The sequence below is a fragment of the Corvus cornix genome, chromosome 19 (assembly GCF_000738735.6).
Source record: "Corvus cornix cornix isolate S_Up_H32 chromosome 19, ASM73873v5, whole genome shotgun sequence".
Lineage (NCBI taxonomy): Eukaryota > Metazoa > Chordata > Aves > Passeriformes > Corvidae > Corvus > Corvus cornix.
In genome coordinates, this window is record NC_046348.1 from 5005527 (window position 1) to 5030696 (window position 25170).

A 25170-nucleotide genomic window follows, 5' to 3' on the forward strand; every position below is an offset into this window, starting at 1 on the left:
ATTTCCAAGCATTTTATTTTTGCAAGCCTCTACTTGGCCATGTGGGGAAAGGAAGATTCTAGAGCACACTTGTTCAGGACAAAAATGAGGCACCTTGCCCACACATGACTGAAAATCGAGTTATGATGGGAAGCATCAGCTTTGTGTGTAAGTGGTAAGACTATTTTCTGCCTCAAATATGCAATCAGTCAAGAACTTCTGTCCTGTGACTACAAATCCCCTGTGCAAAGCCTGTGTCAGTGCCCCACGAGCAGAACTACTCCTACACAGTGCTGACCACAATTTGTACCTCCTTTTCGTAAGGTCTGAGCACAAATATTCCAGAAGCTGTTCAACTCCTTTCTTGACAGCTGAAGTAGAATGGTTTTACTAAAACTTTCCTACTTAAGGATCAAAAGACAGACAGAAGGGGTTTCACAATACAGGGAGAGGGGTAGAGACAGAGGAAGGAGTTTCCCCAGGGTTGCCCAAGAACTTTTGGAAGAGCTGGGCTGACCACAAGACCAGGCTGCCCAATGGATGGTGAAATGCACTTCCAAAGGGGAACAGGTAACCAGGCAGCCACGGATCACCCTCAAAGTGGATCTAGATCTGAGATCTACAGTTCTCCCAGTTCCCAGGAGCTGCAGAGCCAGAGGACCTCCAAAGCATACAAACACGGGGTTAGTACCCCTTGCCCTCCTGACAGCACCAGGCAGAGCCAAGGAGAGCTCATCAGATCCAGAAATTTCACCACCAAAATAACTCCCTTAAAGTCCTAACTAAAGGCCACAAGCCTATTGCAAGCTCTCAACCCATCAAAGCCAGCAGTCCACTACTCCCAGGGAGCCCTAAGGAAGAGCATAAATGTCCCCAGAACAAAAGCTACTTGTTTTTTCAATAAGTACAGCTGAGAGACCCAAAGCCCAGCAGCAAAGCTGCCCCCTGCACCTTTCAGGTCCTTTCCCCTTCCAGCAGGGAACAGTCAGAGATACTCCAAGAAGAGCAGCAGCAATCACTCTGACTAGAGAGGCTGGAGGAACAATAGTCTTGAGAGACAGGGGAAGATCTCCTGCCACAGCTGGGGAAATCATCTCAGCCTGACCCCACTGAGGCTGCACAATAGTATTCCTAGAACTGGTGCAGGAAAGGAACATGAAATTTGTCTCTAAAAAAGCTGTTTCTAAGCAGTGCAATAGCACTGATTGCACAGACTGACATTTGAAAAGCGAGTCCAAAGACTAACAGGGATTATCACCACCCACGCACAGCTGACTGATAGGCAAATGCAAAATTAATGTGCTCTTCTGAAGAGATCAATACTGTCTTGCTAACATTAGCATGCAGAACCCAGGAAAAAAGAGAAAACAGAAGCACAGGCTGAACAACTGGGTTCAGACTCTCAGTAGCAGAGGGCAACAAAATTCAGACTAAGCAAAAAGCAGGAGCCACAGAACCTCATGTGAGTTCAGCTACTCGGTAACGCAGCCCCCCTTGTAGCTGGAATAAGGTGTCCAAAACTGTCTGCCAGCATCATGAATCATCACAAAAAAACCCCAAAAAACCACCAAAGCAAACAAAAAAAAACAACAAAAAACCCAAACAAACAAAACCACAACAAAAAACCCCAAAACACCCCCCCCCAAAAAAAAAAAAAAAAATCAAAAACCAACCAAAAAACCCCATTGGTTCCATTAACTTTTTGGTTTTTGAGCTGCGAACCCACCTGCAACTCCACACAGACATACAGCACAGGGCAAACATGGGACCAGGAGAATTACCCCAACTCAATGTTCTCCAATCTCAAATTGCTCAAGAAAAGGTATAAACGGTAAATTACCTTTTCTTGGCCAGTTTTTAAGCTTCTGCTACCTTTGGAGCTACATGCAATGAATCATCTTCTGCAGATTCAAGTAAAGAGAGCATTCAAAAAGGTTCTGGTGTTATGCTCTGCTTCCTCATGTCAACCCCCAGTAGCCATGCTATGCTGCCTTTAAAGTTCAAATACAATACTGGAAATCTCAGCATTAACAATCTTCCCACAAGCTGGGTGACTGGAGTCCCCAGGAAGGGACATCCTCTGAGCCAGGCCTTAGATGAGAGGGTGTTTTCCTACAAAGTGCCAAAATAATACAGACACAAGTCACGTGGGCAGGTTGAGCATCCAGTTCTGACCTGTGGACACAACAATTTCAAGTCAGAACCTGTTCCAGGCATGTGTGGAGTTATGCCAGGAGCAAGTGGAGCCCTGGCCCCGGATAAATTCTCACCTGAATACAAGTTGCAACATGACAAGCTTGCCCAGACTAAGACTGCTTTGGAGACGTTCCTGTGAGAGTTCCTGCTGCTCACTAGCTAGTCCAGGAGCTTGAAAAATACTATTTTCTATGTTCACACTTTCCACTGGGCTCTGGGTTTCTTCCCTGCAAGGACTGCAGGAGGAAGGGGACAGAAAACCTTGCAAAGAATCCTTTGGGATCTGATTCTATGTGTGCAATAACCACATGCAGAACTGCCTTTCTTCTCTTGCTCAAAGCCTCTTATTGGGCCAGAAACACAACATTAGTGGCTCCTTGGGGTAAAATTATTTTCACTGGAGCTATGACAACATCCACCAACTTTTTTCAGCCTGCTGTGTAAATAAGGGACTTTTTGTAACATCCTGTACAGAAGCTGAGCACAGGAAAAACACCCTGACATTATGTAATGAGTGTTGGCCACACAGTCACTCACACCCAGCCCAACATGCCCTTTTGGCCACCAGCTCTGGTCACTGGCCTGGATTTGCACAGACCTCAGGCTGGTACAGGGCAGAGCTTACCTTCAGATAATGTGAGATCTCAGAAAAGCATTTGTACAATTGTATCCACCAGCAAAATCAGTATGGTTAGCACATTCCCAAATGCCCCAGCTCCAGGAAACATGCAAACAAGAAAAGCTCGGTTTTATTTAACAAAAAGCTCCTTTTCAGATTTCATCTTAAACAATAGCATTAGAAGGGCCTTTATAAGAGCACCTTGCCACCCCTCAGCCCCAAGGCACACCAGCTAAACTCCCTTATTCCCAAGAAATGTTAGTCCAGCTGATCCTTCAACACCAACACTGTGGTTAAACAGTTTGCTTAGACCTGTTTGGCATTTCACTGTACTGATCAAATACTTGGGGGAAAAGAAAAAGCTTAAAAGACAAGTTCCACATGCACCATGAAGGATTAAAACAGCAGAAAGCAAAGAAAAAAATTGTACTTTCTTGTACAAAACATGGTTTTAAAGTCAGCTTCATGATTTCTGGGATCCCGAGAGGTGCTTTCAGAAGATGTGGGGCTGACAGTGTTACAAATCCCTGACTCAAATCCCCAGGCACCCATCACACAAACAAAACCCAGCTTCTAATTCAGACTCACAGGACTCCTCATCTCCTGTTTAGCCACCACAGCTTCTCTCTGCATCCAAGAGATGCACCTGCAGCAGTTCTCAACATCACCCATGAGATTCAGGGGCTGTATCTGTCCAGCTTCAAACCAGAGCTAAAGCTGCTGAGGCACCAGGGGACAGAGACCAAGGGTTCTGAGACTGCTGGACACATTTTCCAAAATAAAGCCTCCTTCATTTATGTCTGAGACTTCTCTCTCCCTCACAACGTTGTCCCCCACCCTTCTCCACTGATGTTGTACGAAGCAGTCATGCAGTGGGGATTGGAGGAACAAAAGGAGCCCAGCCTGTGTTAGAGAATCACCTGAGTAACGAGTAACTTGAACACCATCGGCAGGATTTTAATTATGAACAAAATACCACTTCCCAGAAGAGGTTCTAAAACCAGAAAGCAGAGCATAGAGAGGAAGAAGGTGTCCCTAAAGACCCAGCCAATTAATATTTCAACAAAACTTTTTCTTTTTACCAGAACTCCATTGCTTGCTTTTCACCAGAAATATCCGCAGAGATTTATTTTCCTTCCGCTCCCTAATTAACTTGTATTAATCTTTCCTCTGCTTCTATGTGACTTTGAGGACTCAAATTCAGATTTCCCTCCTCCCTTGCACCTCTGAGGTGTGGGACACTTGGCAAAAGGCAGCACAGCACCCAAAGCTGTGTTCTGTAAAGGCGTCGATCTGAAGGAGACCCCAAGGAGTTGCTTCTGCACTTCCCTGCATTCCTGTGTGTCTCCTGCTGGCTGCCTCAGGGAGAGGTAAAGAGTATTAAAATGAGTAATTATCTTTTCTTTTACACCCCCAGACTGCAACAACAGAGATACCAAGTACAAATTTAACCATTTTATTGTATTAAATGGTGGCTAATGGTTTATTCTATTGGGATTTCCTGCAGCCTTTTACATCTAAACGTGGCACCACAAGGCATAAACAGACCACACACATTCACCTCTTCCACCTCTTGTACATGGAGAATGAGATCACAGTTAACACAGCCTGGATTCATCAGAGCTCTTCAGCTCTGTGCTTTATTTACCTTTATGTGATTAAGTACCTAATTACACAGTCAGTGCTAACAGCCAGGGCATGAAAAGCAGAGCTGTTATAAGCAAGGGGAGTTCTGCTCAGGTCACCCACCAAGACAAGGTCTGAGCTTGACTTTACACCTCGTTTCCACAGCGATTTGCTAAGGAGGAGACAGATGGGCTGCATGCTGTCAGAGGACACCTGTGTTAGTCTTCATGCAGTGCCAGTTTGGCTACAGATACAGGCAAGGCAGTTTTCATGATGGTGCCAACATTAGATGAAGGGAAACATCAATCCTGAGGATCCTTTTTACACAGGGTAAAACCTAGCACTCAAGAAGAGACCAAACACCCTTTCTGGAATAAGGTGGGAACCATTGCCTTGAAAAACAAGAATGTAACTGTCTCTGCTTGCTCAGGAGCAAAGGTTGGTATCCCTGGAGCTAATAACCTCAAGAGACCATGCATGGACAAGAGCCAGAGGAAGGAGAGGATTAACAGACATTTTGTGGTGTCTGAACAACAAAACTCCAGAAAATACCAGAAATCAGATGTTTTCCACTCCTCTACCAGGTTATGATAGAGTTTTGAGCACACAGTTGGTGCCGGTACAGAGACCTCTGCTCTGGGCAGAGCACCCAAATTCCCCAGCACCACCATACCAGAGTCACTGTTTTGGCACAGCAATGCTTCCACTGGGAGAGGACAGCACAAATTGTCATTTTCAAGACAATGCCATTTCAAAACTTTAACAGGCAAATCTACTCTGAAAAGGAGCACTGAAAACTGGCACTTTCATCCCTCCCAGACACACTTCTCAGTATATTTAGTCCTGTGTTCACAGGTCTGGATAACAAGCAAGCCTGCATTCTGCTGCACCAGGAGACAATGTCTGATTCAACTTCTCCCCTTTCCCAACACAAGGCATCACAATCCTCTTTAAGCTAAAGACCACCTGAGCTTTTTAAATAAAGCCACATTGTAAAAAGTCATATTAAAAACCACACAAAATCTCACACCACTTCTCTCCTTTGACTTTATAAAAGCAGAAAATAGCAGCCAGCACTGAGCTTGCTTCACATACCCCTTCCTTTGCTACTTGCTCATCCACATGTACAGAAGATGATGAATAGCCATGCCTCAAACAATCCCACTTATTTTGAAGCCTCAGCATGAGAAAAAAAGTTATTAAGGCTTGTCCATCCTATTCTCCCCCAGATTTGCCCTGTTTGCTTTTCTGGAAAGTCTTTGGGTCTAAAACCTTAACTGCCAGCAGCATTTCTGACTCTTTCCAAAAGTCAAAAATGGAAAGTAAGTGCCACAGAAAGGCAAACCTCTCACTCACCTCATCCTAAGGATTGAGCAAATAAAGCACAGGGGGGTTCTTACCTGCCAGGGCTTGGTTCACTCTGCTGGGTTTAGACATCTTGACAGGCAGGGTTTGGGCACTGGAGAGAGAAAAAAGGATGACTTTAACAGCAAGGATCAGAGACAAACAAAACAGAGACAATTCAGCAATGCACTACTCCCTCTTGAGGCCCAGGGCCCTGGATATATTAAGAGGGATTAATTGCTCAGATGAGCCCCAGCTGGGACCCTCACCCATGCACCCTTCTCCCACTGGTCCAGCAGCTGTATTTAAGGAGCTGTGTCCTTACCAGAGCTCTCCCCTAGATTAACTTACCTGCAAGGTGGGCTTTAGGGCTATGCTGTATGTAGCTGCTTCCAGCCCCATCTCCTCCTGAGTCATCCATTCCTCCTGCTGGACCCTGCTCTGATCCTGTGATACATCCCTGCTCTTGCTACTCCACCACAGAGCTTCCTATGAGCAGCCAACCTGCACTACACATCCAAGGGGGATGTGGGGACAAGGGAGGAAAAGCTGGAGGAGACTTAGAAGAGCTTAACCCCCATTTTTATTTGGAAATCAAGAGAATTTGGACACCCAACATCCCTTTTAGAGTCCTCATCTACTTGTTTTGGCAGTGCTGGCAGCTGTACTTCGAGTTTGGGATATGTGGGCAGCCAGGGTTATGCCATTAGCTGGCAGCAGGAGTTAGGGAGGAAAGGGGAGCAGCAACATCAACACTGATGTGGGGGTCACTAGAGGAGAAAGAAAGCTGGATCCACACGAGCAGAGCAGGAACATTTGAAATCCATCATGCTGGCACAGAGGAGCCACCCATGGGCTTTGTCTCAGGTGGCCCATGTGCCTGGGATGGATGAGGCTCATGCACCTCAGCTGCAGTTAATACATGGTGCATTCAGACAACAATCTCCATGGGCTCTCCAAAATTACAGAAGCCTGTTCAGCTGCTTAGGAATTCAGAGACTAAGGTGGTCAAGAGCCCAAATCTCACCCACTATTTAGGGGAAAACTTCTTCTGTCCAGCTGGGATGCAAGAGCTGCCTTGCCCAAAACGGTACCACAAAGGTCCCTCCTTTCAGTCTTGCTAAAATCTTTGTTCACATTTCCATAACAATGACCAGGGCTGAAAATATTTTTGAGTGACACATGGCTGTCTTCCACCCCTGACAGGGAGGCATCCCCACCTCTCCCCTCTCCTACCTGCCACGGTTTGGAATGGGTTCCTGGAATGGGTTCCCACACGTGCTCTGAACTCCCTGAAGAGCCCCAGGCAGGACCAAGGGCTTGATGCAGCTCTGGCAGCCTGGCCAAGTGAGACCAGCATCCCCAGACCCTTATAAAGCTCTCCAGACCACAGAGGTTTCCCTTCTGCCTCTTTCAAAGTCTGTGCTTTCCCTTCTGCTGCCCCAAATTTTGCAATGCCTTCAAATGATGCAACGGACTGCTGTGGCTACAATTCAAACCCATCAAACACAGGGGAAATCTTCCCCGTGATTTCAAAGGGCTCTAAATCAGATGTCTTAATGATTCTCTTTCTTTCCCGATTCACCCTCTTAGTCACAGCTCTTTCTCAGGTACTTCCTGACTTGTTTATCTCAGCCCTTTGCGTCATCTCTGCCCCTATAATCCTCTTCAGAGGATGGCAAGGAGCAGGACTCCTTGTTCTCCAGCTGCAGACACTTGAGGACCAGGAACTTGAGAGAACTGCTCCCAAAAAACCAGAGACATTGGACATTCCCTCACTTCCTCCTCCAACTAAGAAGCCAAGAAGACACCACTGAGCCTGTGACCCTGCATGTGACAGATAATGAAGAGTTTGTGTTTCATTGTCATGCCCTGAGATGAAGCAGCACCTTGGGCGCTTTCACTTCCCCATGGAAGGTAAAAATAAAATAAAGCACAGAGCTGAACCTTCCACTGTGCCAGGAAAGGAGGTGGGGGCAGGGGATCCTCCCAAAAGGCTGGAGCATGGGGTCATTACACCTGAGGCTGGAGAAAGCAAACCCAGAGCTGCCCTGGGAAGGTAATCACAGGTAACCACGCTTTGAAAAGATGGCAGAGAAGTTCTGCACTCTTCTTTCCTCATTGCAAGGCTCAAATCCAAGTCATCCATGAATCAGAACTTGTATGAAGTTGTCCTGGTTTCAGCTGGGATGGAGTTAATTTCCTTCCTAGTAGCTGGTACAGTGCTGTGTTTTGGATTTAGGATGAGAATAATGCTGATAACACAGGGATGTTTTAGTTGTTGCTGAGCAGTGTTTACATTAAGTGAGGCCTTTTCTGCTCCTCACCCCACCCCACCACTGCAGAGGCTGGGGGGCACGAGAAGCTGGGAGGGGACACAGTTGGGACAGCTGACCCCAAGTGCCCCAAGGAATATTCCAGACCACAGGATGCCATGATCAGAAGAGAAAGCAGGGGGAAAACTACTGAGGGCTGTTGCTTGGGAACTGGCTGGGCATTGGTCAGTGGGTGTGAGCAATTGCTTAGTGCATCACTTGTTTTGTACATTTTAATTATCATCAGCATCATTACTTTCTTTCCCTTCTCTGTCCTGTTAAACTCTCTTTATTTTAACACAATATTTTTACCTCTTTTTTTTCAATTCTCTCCCCCATCCTCCTGGGGGAGGATGAAGTGAGCTGAGGGGCTGTGTGGTGATTAACTATCTGCTGGGTTAAACCACAAGAGAAGTGAGAAGAGCCCTTAAGGTCTGCAGAGAGAAACAGGTAAGTACTTGATGCATTTGCAAGCAATCAAGTTTGGGAAGCTGTGAGTGCACTGCAGATAAATTACCATCCATGAGCCAGGAAACAGTCACTGATCAGCTGCACTCCTGGGGTAAAGGCAAAGTGTGTCAGCTTTGGCTGCTGGAGGCTTTGAGCCAACCGATGTGATGATGGGAGAAACCAAATACTTATTTCACTAAATACACACATTCATTAGCAGCATCTCAGCTAACAGTGCTGTGGGATGTGCTGACCCCATCCACTCTGCAGCATGGGAGCAGGGCTGCCACGCTCCTCGAGGTCTGTGACAACAGCAGAGAGCCCAAAGGCTGATGAAATCAAGGGAAATCCACACTGCTCTGAGGTACCACAACACTGCCTGGGCCGGTCTGCAGCCACAGTGTGTGGGAGGAAGTACTGCTGTGCCAAAAAAGGTGAAGAAATGTTACTCAGAGCCCACCCTGGGTCTGAAGTGGGGTTTTGGGGGGGAAGGGGATGAGGTAACAGGGAAGGATATTGTTATTATAGTGTAACATGGGCTGTGCATCCAATAATGGAACAGCACAAGCTCAAGATATTCCAGCATCACCATACCAGTGCTGGCTTCTGGGGAGAGGTCCTGCTGATTTATTGAGAACAGCTCCGTTAGGAGAAAAACGGATGTTTTGATTAAGGGAGATCTTGGCAGCATCAGTGCAAGAGCAACCACTGCAGTGTGGAGAGATGAGAAGGATCCACCGAGGCACCTGCTCCTGCTGCCCACAGAGATTTCTTGCCAGGCAGTGCCTTTAACTCCTGGCCAAGTGTTCAGGCTGTGCTTGCAACACCTGAAAGTCAACGCCTGAATTCTCTGAATGTTTCCTGGTATTGATTCCTCCTTCCTGGCCCAATTTTGTCCTGCTGTTCACTGCAGCTCCTGCTCTCCCACTGCTCTGTGTGCTGGATGTTCCTGAGTGTAACAGGGATCACCAGGTTGTGAATAAAAGGATGCAAAACAAGACAATATCCTTGGAGATTCAGCAAGAAGATCCTGGTAAGATTTCCCATCGCTGGTTCCCAGGCACTCTGCTATGGGAAGCAGGCAGGGCAGACGGATATGTCAGCATGGCAAACCCACTCGCTTCTCCAGAATTTCAAGAATCTGCAACACCAGTGAGACAGCAAAGCACAAGTCCAGCGAGTAAATGTGTCAACAGCTTGGAATCCAGGGCTGCTGCCACTTCAAACACTGAGTGGCCAGGTTGGAGCCATCACCTGAGCCACACATACACAATATCCTAAAGGAGCAGAATTAGGGAAGCCCGTAGGAACTCATCCTCTCCACCTGATATAACCCTTTCTTCCTTCCTCTCCCCTGCACACAATCAGCAGGCCACAGATCTCTGTATCATGGCCACAGATCTCTGTATCTCAGCATCTTTGTAGCCCTCTGGGGAATAGCCAGTACTTCTCCTCACAGATCAGGGCAGCATCCAGCCCTGCTTCACACTAAGTGCTGCCACAACACCTCAAGGTCCAAACCCCTTCCCAGGGCTCCCTGAGTGTCCGGTGACATTAATGACCCCACCTGGTGGTAGCACCACGCTGGCTAAAAGGGCTGCAGGACAAGTCACAGTGGGCACAGTGCAACCAGCACCAGGAGAGCTCCTCACCACCCAAGGAGCTCATGGGAATGCCTACAGACAAAGGTGAAGGATACAAAGGTGGAAAGAAAAAAGGAAAGGCCCTGGCTAGGGTCCCTCCTGATCCTACAAAGCATGTGTTCCCCATGGGGGATTTTGGGGTGCAACAGCAGACCTTTCTTAGGAACACCCCAATTCTGCCAGCATCCTTTTCCAGCTCCCAAGACCCCCATTCCCTCTGGTTTTATACAAAATCCTGCCCCCCTGAGCTGCCTGCCTTATTTGTAGGCACAGTCCAGACCAGCAGCCAAAGCCACATAAGCTCAGAGAAGCCTGCAGAGCTACTGTAGGGATTTGCCTGGCTGGGACACTAATTAATATCCCTCAGAAGATTGCTTCCTGCAGCTTTAGTCGCTCATATTACAAGCAGGGCACTCCTTACTGTGCTTCAGGAGGTCTTACTCTGTAATTAGACAGCACAGTGCAGGAACAGGGGAGCTCTTGCCCTAGGGAATTGATGCTTTCCCATGTGGGGTGGGAAGGATGTGCCAGGAGGTGGCTGGGATCCTGGGGAGCTAAGCCCTGCTTCCCAGATCTGGTTAACAGTGCTGAGATAAGGACACAACCCTAGCCATGGCACATTCCATGTGCAGATTCCAGCACTGCCTGTGAGAGAGGCTGGATTCATTAACTGTGTTTAATCCACGAGAGGAAACTAATGCACCAAGAAGCAAAGTAACTTGCCCACATGTATGTAATTCATTAGCAGCAAAGCCAAGGATATTAGCATCTAGTTAAGCCTTGGCACTCCTCTCTGGGTTTTCCAGTGGCTTTGACCCTCTTGAGAGCAGGAGGAAATTAAAGTGCATTTGGCAGTGCCGAAGCTCCGCCTGCTCTCACACCAGCACCCGCCCTCCAGCAAGCAGGAAATACATTTAATCACCCTCAGTGGCACAGCAGCCCGGGCATGCCCCTTCTGGGGGCTATCCCTGCCTGCTTGCCTGCTAGAAATAACTGTCACAGCCACACAGGGACCCAGGCAGCTTTCCAGGATGAACTGCACCTCGTTCTCAGCCCTGCAGGAGAGAGGTGCTGCCATATTTAGCTGTGTTTCCTCAAGAAACTAGGCGTAAACAACTACACTGCCTTTCAGTCTCTCCCAACGAGTTTTTGAGCCCCCCTGCCAGTTGCAGCTCAGCCACCTCTGCAAGTTTTGTGGAGATCAGCAGTTTTGTAAAAGCAAGAAATCTGTCAGGGCTGCTTTGGAGCCAAAGCTTGTGGGGTGAACACAACACAACACAACACAACCTTTAGCAGACACCAGAGGATCCACCGTGGTCCAGTGCTCCCATCCCTTGGGTCTCTTGAGCATGGCTCAACACAGGAATTGCACATCACAGCTAAGAGAACACAGCCAGAAACCCTTGGCAGGATAATTAACGCAGGATAATTAGCCAAAAAGGTTAGACTATTGGGTGATACAGGACATTGACTGCAAGGGAAGGGGAACTAACGACCATGCTATGTCTGAGGGGGGGAAGACAGGGAACCTAGAGGATAAAATAACCCAGGAATGCTCTGGGCTTAGGAATTAAAGGAAACACATTGTTAGAGTTTGCTACTCAGGTTTCCCCTAATTCACAGAAATTAAAGGATTTTCTGCTGGAACATGGGTTTCATGAGCCCAAGACTGTAACCCCAGCCAGGAGCAATTACACCCACCCAGTGGCATTTCTGACTCAATCCTAGCCCAGGGGTGATGGGAAAAGCCATCCAGAGCTGTCAGCTGGGGATGAAAAAGTCCCTTTCACATACGGCACACTGCTGGAAGACAGAGATTGTCCCCCTGTGTTCTGGCAGGGATAAAGGAGAGCGACTCTGGGACAACTGATCCCAAAGGACTGAGGATCACACCCCAAGGGAACAGACAGCCCGTGGAGTGGGGCTCACTGGGGATGTGGGTTTTACACAAGTCTGACAGCACTCACACATTCCCAGGTATCCAAAGAGCTGCCACCTGCCCTGTGTGGCATGTCCTGCTGTCCCCAGCACAGATTTAGCTGTACAATCCCTTTGCATCCCCCAGAAAGGCTGGCTTGGCTAGGGATGATTGCCAGGACAACAGCCACCTCACCTCCTCCACAACACAAACAGATGAGCTGCAAAACAGGTTCAAACAGCCCGACCTCAACCAGCCACGGCATTGCTGGGCACCTCCTGGCCATCCCTCTCCTCCCAGTCAGCATTGCCTGGGCCATGGGCTCAGTTCACGGTCAGGAGCCCATGGCAACCCTCTCCCATCCTCCCTCCTTTCAGGACAGCCAGTCCCCCCACCAGTAGCACACCACGTACCCCAGACCCCGATCGGCTCCAGACAGGCTTGTGGGGCAACTGCTGCAGTATTTGGCTCTTCCTTTTCAAACTTCCCACCCTGAATCACTTTGCAAATCCTTTGGGGAAGGATGGGGGCTCCAGGCAGCCCAGCGGCCCCACACACCCACCAGTAACTCCTGCAAGAGGGGGAATTTGGCAGCTTCTTCAGGAGACAGCAAGAGCCTTACTGGGGGCTCCTGCAGGCAGTACTGAGGTCCGATTTTCAGCCCTACTCGAAGGTGACTGGAACAGAGAAGCACTGTGGATGCTCAAGGCAACACTAAAAATCACCAGGTGGAGAAAAAGCACCAAAAAAAGACCGTGAGAAAGAAGAACAGGATGTGAGAAGTCATTTCACTCAGATGACCCCAAAGAGGGAAAGTCCTGATACAACACTAACATCTCAAGATTCACGGTCTTGTTTAAAGCACAAATGAGATTCAAAACAAACCTCAAACTCCTGTGCCTTGTGCAATTAGCAGAATGTGTTTCCAACACTCTGCTAAATCTCTTATCTCTGTACTTACTTGGACAGGTAAGTCAGCCCTGGCAAGTTCCCCTGCAGTTTCTCAGGGGTTCAACAGCTGGATTATTCCCAGTGAAGTGAGTGCAAGGCCCTGCCACTTCCAGCCACTCACAAACAGAGGGAGCAGTCAGCCAGCCCCTGCTGGGTCAGACACTCGGTGCCAGCACTGCCGCAGACAGGCCACACAGACCTCTGCTAGCAAGGGCTTGTGCACAGGAAGAATTAAGATCCTGAAAGTGGGATAACCAACTGTGGCTTGCCCCAGCAGCCCATGCCATGGAGAGGAGCCGGGCTTTCAGACCACAAGCCTCTGCTTTTCACTGAGCTGGGAGCAACCAAAAGGCCTGAAGAGAAGTGAAGCTCTTCCTCCCCCAACAGTAAGGTGCAAATATAGCCCTCCTTCAGCTCTAGCTGATAGGAGCTGAAACCCCAGGCTGAGGTGCACACTGGTTTCAGCTGTCAGAGAAGAGCCACAGTGAAAATGGATCCAGTGGCACCTCTGCTCTGCATCACCACTTAGCCTGGAAAATAGCCTGGACACCTGATTTTGACAGAGTTCATGAGGTTTCAGCCATATGCAAGGAGTCCTGTGGTCCCTCCTTGAAGGGGAAGAGCTTAAAATGAAGAGCAGTGTTCCACTCTACTGCCTAATTTGAATTAAATGTGTTTACAAGTCCCCTTTTCCTTCACTCGGTCCCCCTCAAAGCTGTTTTTTAACCTAACCCAAAATACCACTGATCGCTACTAATTTTCTCAAACCTTCAGAATCTCAACCTGAGTGAATTCCCCTGTGGTTCAGGGAGACCGCTAAACAGGGACTATGTTTCAAACGGGAAGAAAAGAGGTAGAAAGCAGAGGAGAAGTCTTTTCATCCACTGTACTGGATATACAAGCACAAACCTCTCTGTCCTAGGGAGAAGACCCTTGTAAAGTCCTCTGGGACAGAGAGGCTCCAGGATGATGCAGACCTGAGCACAGCAGATCTCTTGGACACACATATGGTACTTAAAGGTGAATTGGGATCTGTACCTGACTCCATTAGATGCTGCCAGTGCTGTGTTGAGGCTCCCAGTCTGAGCCAAAACCAAGGCGCTCTGTGCATTGAGTCTTGGTGTTGACCTTGCTCCAGTCAAAGTGGGTTTGTTATAGGGCACGAAGCCGACACTGGAGGAACTTACTGACGCTGTCCTCCCAGGAACCTGATGAGTAGTGGAAGAGTTGGGAAAGTTTGTCATGGAGTGACGGTAGCGTGTGGTGATGGGACCAGTCCCGCTGTTTGGCCAGCACTGCTGGCAAGAACATCCCACCCCTGTGTGAAGGGGTGTGGTGGAGGTTGTCACCGGGTACGGGGCGTCCAAACGCCTCTGAACGCTGCGGCGGAACCTCGTGGTCTTGTTGGTCTGGACTTGAGCCACAAAGTCAACTTCGTAGTTGTAGCCCAAGGGCCCGAGATCGACTCGCTGGTGGTTGGTGGCATGGGCTTGCTCCAGGAACACGCAGACGTTCATCTCATAGGGGGACCACCCACCATCGTCGTTCTGCCACTCCCACATGACGCCCTGCCCGGCAGCAGAGTCTCCTGGGAAGACGTGCCTGCGGACAGCCCGCATCGTCCCTGTGTGGGAGAGGAGGGGAGAAAAAACACAGTAATTTAGTGAGCAGAGAACCAAGAGGGATGCTGTACCAGGGATTTGTTTCTGCACAGATCTGTGCTGCCTTCTCTTCTCAACAAGGCTGGGTTTGCTCATGAAGCTTAGAGAAATGCAACATCTCCGAGATCCCTGTCCCTCTGCCAAATCTGATTGTGGGCTGGCAGCAGGTTCAAAAGCTGCTAGGAGGAAGGGTGGGAAAGGAGAGAAGGAGAGAGGATGCAGACGCAGACACACCCAAGCACAAAGGCACAGTGATCACATATGCCTCCCTGACGTTAAAAGGAAAAAACAGTAAAAAGAAAAAAAAAAAAATCAGGCTCAGGCACAGATCTGGTTAAAAAAAAAACCAACTCCCACAGCCTTGACAACAGAGTAACTATAGAGACAAGACACCATCGGGAAGTGCTTTGTAGGAGCACTTAAGGGGCTGAACGCCCACTTTGTTACACAAGGGTCGGGGCAATTTTGTTCTTAGGAGAGTGGGTGAAATCCCATAGGGGCAAGGACTTTGGAGAAGGGCAAACTTCTGCAGGCTCCTGACTGCTGGGAGAGAGAGCAAGACTAGAGAGGGGAAGACAATGAAGTAACTTGAAAACTGGAGTGAGCAGCTGTTCAGACAAAGGGAGAGAAATGGAAGGAGACACACTACTCTTGCAAGGCAACTCGACAGCGACAGCTGGAGCTCGAACCCCCCGGAGCCTGGCTTTCCAGGATGACTTCATTCTTGGGTACTTTATCCCTTACTTCAAAAAAAGCAGCAGCCTAATGAGAGGGAAGGAAGCCACCCAACAGGACAGAAGCTCTGAAACCTTTGAAAAATGGGTTCTTGCAGCAGGAAAAACCCTCAGCAGCATTCCACACAGAGAAAGAGGAGCAGGAAAAGCTGCGGGGCAAGCAAGTCGGGGGATCTAGGAATGTGGGGGTGAACTGGGGTGCAGTGAGTTGTTACAACACAGGAGGAGTTAAAAGAACAGCACCAAGAGGAAAAAAAAAATAAAGCCTCTAAAGAGATCATGAGAGTTATGGCACTATGCTCCAGGACCCCAGGTGAAAATTTGCATGTTTCCAACTATCCACACCTACAGCCTGAGGAGAACTGCCCTAGGATACCACTGGTGACTCTGTGGTGCACGGGCAATCCAGGCAAGCTTCACACCCAACGTGCACATCCCAAGAAAGAGGGAGGACAGCCCTCGTGAGACTCCACACTGCCAAAATCCAACTGCTGCTGCGTTCAGGCTCTGCCCGCCTGGATGCTGCCATGAGGATCATGCTGCTGTTATTCTACCCAATAGTATTGGGATGTTGTGGAAGCTGTTTGTCCTTATCTCAGCACTGCTAAAGCTCCAGAGATAACACAAAGGCTAAGGTTCTCTCAAAGGCAGAATGTGCCAGACCAAGGAATGCCAGGGCTTGTGTTTCGGCTCCAGAGCAGCACCAAGCATCCTGCTTATTGCAGAGCAGGACTCTCCAGTGACACCAGCGAGCAAACATCATCTCATCAGCACACTTAAAACACTTCTAGCAGCCAGTGAAACACAGCAACCTCCCCAATAGCTCAACCATGGTGCTCAGGATTCCTGTGGGACCAGACCTTCCTCTGGCAGAAGGTATCAGCAGAACCAAAGTGACCTTCCCAGCCTGGAACTGACATCTTAGTGGGAAAGCAGACTAAAAAACCAAAAGCAAACTCTAGCAATGACTGCTCCTATCCCGCAAGTCCTGCCAAGTTTCAGAAACACAAACCCACAGCCTCAAAAGGTGGATAACTTCGGGAATGAACCCCTGAGCAGGAGGAGGACTAGGGATGAGACTGTGATGCCTTGGGTTTTAACTCTTATATTGTTCAAGTCCTGTACTGCCTGGTGTGTAACTCTGAAGTTTCGTGTGGCCCCGTTAGTTACTGCTCTCTCAGGCTGGTCAGACATAACAAACCCTCTCTAGGTTTGCTCTCCAAGGATACCTCGATTGTCTCAGGCCCCAAAATGTGTAAACTAAAGCCTTGAGAGGAGGGGCAACCTCGGGGTAATTACATCATTAACTGAAGTTATAACTGGAGAATTAACCCTGATATGCAAATGGACCAAACCTATAAAAGTGTGAAGAACCCATGACCCAGGGTCCATCTTGGGTGGAGGCTTTGGACTGCCCAGGGTGTGCCTTTGAAGGCCCTTCAAATAAATACCTACTTTTATTCTCTTATTCTTGTCTAGTCTCTGTTTTTAGGTGACCACCATCAAGTGGACTGGGAATGAGATGGTGAGACACACACTACATTTAGAGATGAACCTGCTCCCAGAAAAAGGGGACTACCACAGGTTAGGCAAGGTGTCCAGTGGGACACATCTCAGGAGATTAGCAAGGCTTCCCCTGCTCCACTGGCAGGTGGGAAGCTAAAAGCAGCACAAAGAGGACTGCAGGACTTACTTGCAAGCAACTTGTGTTTTTAACACCCTCAAACAGCAGCAAAAAGAGGTTTTAGGAGTGAACAACAAGAGCAAGGCCCTGCACTTGGAAAACATCCCCCTTCCTCCAGGCTGGCAAGGAAACTGGCATTCCTCTCCGGGGTGGGCAAACAGCTGTGGTGAGAGGACAACTCCTGCTGCTCCCCTGCACTCACTCTCAGCTAATCTGCCTCGAGCAGCAGCTGAAGCCGACAGCTAATCCTGCCCACAAGATCCCCCCGCACAGCTGTCATTCCCTGCTGCTGGGGACGCTGCTCCCGTTAACACTGGCTTCCTGTTATTCTCCCTGGCTTCCTTTGAAGAGCCTATTTATCTGTCTAATAGCTAATGAGCAGAATACAACAGCCTATTTTTTGCACTGTTTAAAGATTTTTCATGGGGATGTTTCCTGCAGAGATTCTTTTCTCCAGCACATGACAAAGTTCAGCTGGCGGCTTGCTCAGAAAGGTTCACGTTTAAGGCAGAGCTTTGCAGAGAGAAAAAGCTTTGCTTAGAACTGGGCCATGGAAATGGATATGAGAGCTTTTCCAGTAGTCACGTTGCAGAGCACACAGGTATTTGTGGAGGGAGGTTCACAGCATTGGCCACTCTGATCAGCATCCCTTTGGATCGATGGGAAACACTGCAGGAGAGCTGTGGAGCAGAATCAGCCTTTTTGTTATGAACAGCTCAAACTTAGATCTAGACCAAGCAAAGATGAGATCATACCAGCCAACATCATTTCCAGAATTGAACTGGACTGTCCCACAGAGATGAACTACTCCAAACTACCCTGCAATGGACAATATTCACTGGGTGTTTTGAGAGCTCTCATGAGGGTCTAAAGAGATACAAACCCTCTAAGGACAGACAGCTGTGCATGTGGAAAAGAATGTCCCACTCACACTGGGACACGTTCCACCCTCCCACAGGATCTCTGCTCACCTTCACCAGACAGCTTAGGACTGCTGTCCACGTGTTGGAGCACTGGCTGAAAAGGGCCAGAGGCTGGAAGGCTCCTTCACAAGTTTGGCATGAAAAAAACACGGAAGAAACAGCTGCTGGTGCCAGCCCTGGTGGTCCATGCTGTACTGCTCGAAGCCACAGCCTCAGCTGGCCTTCCAGATGTTTAAACAGGCCAAGCTGAGCACACCTGCCAAGGCACCCAGCCTAGACAGCTCCTCACCTTGCCCAGGACACTGCTAGATAAACTCAGCCTAAGGTCAGAATAAAAACACGGATGCAGCTGTGATGACCACTCACATTTGCTCCAACCGCTTCCCTTTCCTGTCAGAATTGGCAGTTGATTCAAATATTGCTCATTTACTGTTTCAACTGGCAAGAAACCAACACGTGCCTCTCTCTAAAGCTTGGGATGATGCTCGACCGTCTCCTGGAGTGATGGGAGATAGCAGCAAAGGGGAACCCGATGGATGGAAAATTTTCCAAAGCAGCCATTCATTTGGGGTGTGTAATTTGGGATCTCCCTGGATTTTCCAGCGATGAAGTGCATGCATTCCATCCTTGGCCCTTTTCTAAGCTCCAGCTGCTCACATCTGGAGCAAAAGAGGGCAGGAGTAATCTCAGCAGATTCTGAGCTGCTACTCCCAGTGACCCCAGAAGAGAGGAGAATGAAAATCAGGTCTCAATTCTGCTATTGAGCCCATCCTGCCCTTTCTCCCTGGGAGGAAGCAAGCCAGGCTCGCACAGCACAAGTGGAGGGAATATTCTGCTGCAGCATTTTGGTGTCATGCGGGGGCCGCAGGCACTCACAAGCAGCTTGAGCAGGGCTGCATGCCAAGGTAAAGCAGCTGGCACTCCAGCTCCAGAGGGAGCAAGGGATTCAAGCAGGAGGGTTGGAATCGTAAAAAGGCCGTTTTTACGGAAGTGATCTTGAATGGATGGGGCGGGGGGGGGGGGGCAGTTTCCAGCTCTCAGAGCTCTGGCTCACAGGCTGTGAGCTCCAGGGGTCCCATGATGGTGCTCCTGAAGACATCACAGCTGTCTGCCTGCACCCAGCTCCACAGATTTTTCCACACTGGGCAGCAGACAGCATCAGGAGAGCAGCAGATGTGCTCACAGAGCTGCCCAGCACGGCAGCAAACAGCAGAGCTTTGCAGGGCTCTTACACACAGAATGAGGCCCTGCTTATCCCCAAGGACACCAGCAAAACGGGTGGGGAAGCTCCCTTACCTGTATCCTGCCGGAATTGTGTCAAGCTTGGAATGTCGATGACATAGGGAGCCAAGGCGGGATCCGCACGTCCCAAAGGGATGCTGCTGACCAGCCCCGACCCTGAGCGCCGGCCCTTCTGCTGAGAGGCTTGGATAATCTGCTCGATGTAGCTGCAGACATTGCCTCGGTACGGCCTCCACCTGCCAAATTCATCCTGCCATTCCCACACAGCCACTGCCGTGGAGCTGCTGCTGTGCCCCGGGGCAGAACTGGGCAGTCCGGATGGCCCGGCTGAACTGCTTCCCGATCCCTGAGCTGCTGCCATGTTCCTCCCTGAGGTCTGGAAACGCCGCGATTGGAAGTGGCAGCTGCACTGGCCTTACACCATTTTCTCCTGGGGACCTGCAACAAGAAACAGAGCACAGGGAGCTGAGAATGATGTCCTAAATCCCCCCAACCTGCACCCATATCACACAAGCCATCTGAGAGGGAAACAAGCTCTGTCTGTCCTTCACAGAGGACATTCACTCTGGATTTAAGAGACTCCAGAGAAGCAGACTGGCCTCAATACCCTGTGGCTGAGGGTGAGTAAGGTACCACCACTCACTCCCTGCCAATGCTGGCAACTTCTCCTGCTAATTGAGAGCAAACACTCTTCACTGAGACTTTGCTTCCTGTGGTTTGTGGCACCAAACACCACCTGAGTCACCACAGATCTGTACCAAACCATCCCTGAGCCACCACAGATCTGTACCAAACCATCCCTGAGCCACTGCTGATCTGTGTCAGGCAGACCTGTAAGCCTTGGCATGAGTTCAGACAGACATTCACTAGCCAGGAGTGTGCCAAGGCAAGCTGCCATTCTGCCCCTTCCCCATGCTCAGCACTGCTCCTGGCAGCATTACACTGACCACCCCAATGTGAGCTCCCAAATGATGGCCAAACACTCATTCACAGTAATGACTTAGTTACTGACAAGTGGTTCCCAAACTCTTCACACTGATCTGAGCTCCAGAGCTACACCATCAGCTCCTTTCAGGCTTCTGACCACTTAGTTCTGGCCCAGGATCAGTCTCAGACTCCTTCTGTGCAGCATTATACATGCAAACAAAGCCAGAAGACAATTCTTAATGCAGTTTGCAAATCACAGTACACATACTTATTTAGTTGAGTGTAATCCCAGCAAAAAACAGATGGGAAGGAGTACAAGAGAACCAGGAGGAACACAGGGCACAATCAACTGCCTGTGCAGAGGGCAGTGATTTAGTAGGTCTTTAAGATCAAAGCACACCTATCTGCAGCTTCTCAGGTTGGAAAACAAGGAACATCTTGAAACAAGGGATAATCTACATCAGAGACTCAAGCCCTTAAGAGACGATTTAGGGAAGAATGGAGAAGGGGTAGGAGCCCAAAGACACCAGACAAAGACACAAAGGCCAGTGAATAAATTCCAACAAGAACAGATCACAACTCTCAGCCCCCAAGGGATGTAAAAAGAGCAGATCCAAAGGCATCACATGATCACCAAGAGACACCAGAGGTCTGATATTTGACATTCTTGTCTGTTGTGTCATTCCAAGAAATCCTGTCCAAACCATCTGGACACACATCTGTCCAAATGCTGGACAACCACTTGGAGATCCCCACGTTGGTGCTCGTGTGTAGGTGGGTTTGGCTGTGAATGAGTGAAACTCATTTTGTTTTAAAATAAATTCGCCTTCTCCCTCCTGAGGTCTCACGTCACTGATTGCTCGCTTAACTCTCAGCAGTCAGCAGGGAGCTGCGAGCTTCCTTCCCATCCAATAGAAAAGTTCAGGTCTCCCAAGAGGCAGAGCAGCAGTGGGTGGCTTCCACTGGAGGATGCCATCTGCACAGAGAATGACATTCCTGCCGGATGGGGGAAGATCCCACGCTCTGTGGAGTGTCCCATCCATCATGCCCGTGTGGCTTGATAGCTTAAAAAAGACAGAGAAGAAGAGCGAGCGCAGAACAGACACACCCACACGTCTGCATTTATAAGAGGAAAGCAACACTTTCCCCAGGAATTCAGTGTAAATTAGTTTATGAGCTGCTCTGAGATTTTTACACAACACCCCCAGCTCAACTGGTCTTGGTGACAAACCGCTCTGGATCGCCACGATCCTACCCTGGTCCCTGCTACTAATCTTTTCCTTGTAATACATTCTCCCCTAACACACCAAGGACAGTTATTTTACTGCTCAAAACAGCAAATTAAGACTTAAGGTATCAAATACAACACCTGCCTCTGCCAGTTCTTTTTATGGCAGGTTTCACACCAACACTTCTCCACCTCAAGGACCACCAGCATTGTCCGTGCTCGACTCGAAGCCAAAGCCAGGCTGTGGCATTTTCTGTCCCACCCACCTGCACTAGGTGCTCTGAACCCCAAACCAACAGTTTTTTTCCCCCCGAAGTTGTTACCAAATATTCATCTGCAGCCACAAGCAGAGCAGAGGAGAAGAGGGAGGCTGTGAGGAGGGAGTCAGCGATTCGTTTTCCTTCCTTTCTGAAACAGCAGCAGGAAATGCAAACAAGAAGACACCGCAGCACAAAAGCCACCTCCTTCCCGTGCCACCTCACACTTGCTGGGGTATCAGCTGGGTGACAAAAGCCTATCCCTCACCCCGGCGTGCGATGCTGTGAATCCTGGACCACACGTGAAGGTACCCGGGCTGGCTGCACGTGAGTGTCGCGTGCTCCAACATTCACTTCCCCATCAGAGTGGAAAAATATTTCCTGCGCTGGGACTGCTGTTCCAAAGGAGGAGCAAGGGGTGTATTTCAGCCTCCTTCCAGTTCTTGCTGAACGCTGCTGGAGCCAGCAATTGTTTGCATGGATTGGGAAGCGAGGAATGCAGGAGAGCATCAGTAGGCCAGAATTACACAAGTCCTGGAGTTATGGCAAATGACAAAGAAAAAGCCTCAAGTTGCAGTTCCTGACTTCTCTTTGAGAAGTCAGCAGCACACAAATATTAAAAGCTGAGAAATTCAATACTGGAGCTGCTTGTACAGTGTTCAGCGTTACACCACGGCAGAAAGGGTTTGGGGAAGAGTGGGACATAGTTTGGGATGTGTTACACATCCCAGCTCACATCTCTACTCAAATCCCATGGACTTCAACACTTCACCTCAAGCTTTAAAAATACCTTGAAAAGCTGAAATTCACACCAACCCTAAAAGCTCATATTCACCAAACAGTCGTGGCTCCAGTCAGAAATCCTCTGAGCCACCCTTCCCCCAGTGAAAACAAAACCCTGGCTAATTCAAGTGCAGACTTAAATATTCCAGCCAGAAGCCCTTCACTTTGAAGATATTTGGTAACGTGGGCTCAGAGCTTGAGTTTGGATCTGTTTGGTTGGAACTTTACACCCAGCACAACCTCTGAAACATTTGTCCACATGGCTTTAATTGGGGACTTGGACAGGAAAAGAACTGAGTGCATTTCAGACGTGTTTTCCAACAGTTGCACTCCCTGCTCCTCAAGCTCCAGCAAATGGTGGTGAGAAAGCTTGAAAATGGGAATTAAAACCTTTGAAAGCTGTGTTTAATTCTCTGTTCTACTTCCAGAAAGGAGAATTTTCTCTCACTTTAAATGCAGGATCTTAAAATTCATGGGTCTGAGATGATTTCTAAAAATGCCAACTCCTTTTTTAAGGTTCTGAACTTGAATTGCCAGAGCTGATAAAAGTTTTCATGAAATGCGAGCTTGCACCTGGAAAAGAAAAAGAGCCTTGGGAGCTCTTGAGCTGGGCTGAATTAAAAACAAAAATCACCAGATTAGTAAAATAGAGACTTCTCAGCAGGTTGTTCAGAAAAGAGAGTGCCCAGGAGGGATTTGTTAAGCGTCACTACACCACTTTGAGAGACAGGACTGGGAGGGCAACAAAGATCCCATGGGAAGAGATTACACAGGGATTAGGGGAGCACATAAAGCACAGGGAGGCCACAGGGCTGCCGTAAGACATGACCCTATGCAGGGGGCACGACTGGAGCAGCACTGCCGGTGCCCTGTGCTCCCCGCCCCGACCCCAAACCACCCAGCCAGGGCCCCCACAGCTCCCCGCCCCAGCTGAGCTGCACTTCTGGGCACAGCAGAACCTGATGCAACAGGGTCGGAAGCTCTTGCCAGGTAACTCATACCCGAACACACCTTTCCTTACACAAGCACCCAGCACCGATTAGCAGCAACCAAAGAGAAAGAACAGTGCCCGGCAGTAGAGAGGGGGGTCAGGGTAATAACTCCAAGCACGCAGCTCCATCCCAGTCCTGCCCTCTCCCAGCCTCTGCTGATCCTCACGGCACAAGGTGGCTGGGTTGACAGCCAAAACAACAGAAGAAATAAACCCGGCTGCTCCAAAACTGGACTGCTTCCATTCAAAACAAGCTTTAAGCGAGTTCCCCTCGGAGGGGGAAAAAGAGACCGCAACTGAGGCGGAACAAAGCTTTTGCCTGTCAGTTAAGCCGAGGGCTGGTTTCGGGCACGGGTGAATAGGAAAGCTGAGGCAGCGAGAAGAGGGCAGGTACACCCAGACACAGGACTCCACCTGGGCACGGGATCACACCACACCTTGTGTCCAACCAGACCATTCCTAGGTCCTTCCGGGCACCGAGGCGGGTTATTTATTTGTGGGGAGACCACTGATGTGTGAGGGGCGAACCTGGCACGATCTGGAGGGCCCCTCCAGCTCCCCAACGGCTTCGGCTCGCGGCAGGAGCTCCTGGAGCTCCGGAACGGCCAAGCCGGGTCCCGCCTCGGGGAGCCGGTGGCTCGGGGCCGGCCCGGCGCAGGGAGCTCCCCCCGGCCCTGGGCAGCACCCGCCACCCACCGCAGCCGCCTGCTGGCTCCGACCGGCCCCCCCGGTACCACGGGTGCCGGGGGGTGTCCGAGCGGCACCGACCGCCCCGAGAGCTGCGCAGGAGCCAGGGCCTGGTGCGAGGGGAACGGCGCCCGTGTCCCCGGGACGCCAGGCAGGCCGAGCCCGAAGCGGCCGCAACGGCGCGGGCGGTCCCTCACGAACGGCCCGCACTGCGCGGCACAGGGAACGGGGTGCCGGGGGTGCCCGCCCCGCGAAGAGAAGCGAAGAGAAGCGAAGAGAAGCGAAGCGAAGCGGAGCCGAGCCGAGCCCAGCCCAGCCGCCCCCCGTCCCGGCGCCGCTGTCCCCCCGTCCCGTCACCCCTCACCCGGCCCGTTCCCCTCACCCCGAGCAGGGCCCGGCGCCGCCGCTCCCGGCCCGCGGTCACGGAATCTCCGCGCATGCGCACGCGGGGCCGCGGGGGGCGGGGTGAGGGGCGGGGCGGGGGCGGGGCCAAAGAGGAGGGAGGGACGTGATTGGTGGAGGCGTGAGGGAGAGTAACGGTGAGTGTGAGGCGGGGCGGGCCGGGTGTGATAATGAGTGTGATAATGATAATGAGTGTGATAATGAGCGTGTGATAGTGATAATGAGTGTGTGATAGTGATAATGTGTGTGTGATAGTGTGTGTGTGAGACAGTGTGTGGGACCAAGTGTGATAATGAGTGTGTGATTGTGATAGTGTGTGATAGTGAGTGTGATAGTGTGAATGTGATTGTGTGATAGTGAGTGTCTGTGTGATAATGAGTGTGATGGTGAATGATAGTGTAATAGTGTGATAGTGATATGAGTGTGTGTGCAATAGTGATAGTGTGATACTGTGTGAAAGTGCAAGTGAGAATGTGTGTGATAGTGTGTGACAGTGTATGATAGTGTGTCATAGTGTGCATGTGAGTGTATGATAATGACTGTGTGACTGTATGTGTGATAGCATCTGTGATAGTGTGACAGTGTGTGTTGGTGAGTGTGAATAGATGTG

At 49.8% G+C, this 25170-nt stretch overlaps 1 protein-coding gene across 4 annotated transcripts in view; it reads right to left on the reverse strand.

Annotated features, from left to right (window-relative positions):
• Positions 1–24621, reverse strand: part of DTX2 (deltex E3 ubiquitin ligase 2) — a 35342-nt gene extending 10721 nt beyond the window's left edge. For 2 of the 4 annotated variants that reach the window (XM_039562935.1, XM_039562932.1), the window contains exons 1-5: positions 24541–24594; positions 21966–22231; positions 19340–19723; positions 14080–14665; positions 5821–5879 (exon numbers count right to left, since the gene is read on the reverse strand). In XM_039562935.1, the coding sequence (XP_039418869.1) occupies positions 5821–5879; positions 14080–14665; positions 19340–19646 (952 nt within the window). In that variant the 5' untranslated portion in view covers positions 19647–19723; positions 21966–22231; positions 24541–24594. Of the gene's footprint in view, positions 1–5820; positions 5880–14079; positions 14666–19339; positions 19724–21763; positions 22232–24540 lie in introns of all 4 variants that reach the window. The other 2 variants (XM_039562934.1, XM_039562933.1) reach the window with 2 other exon arrangements.
• Between the last annotated feature and the right edge of the window lie 549 nt (positions 24622–25170).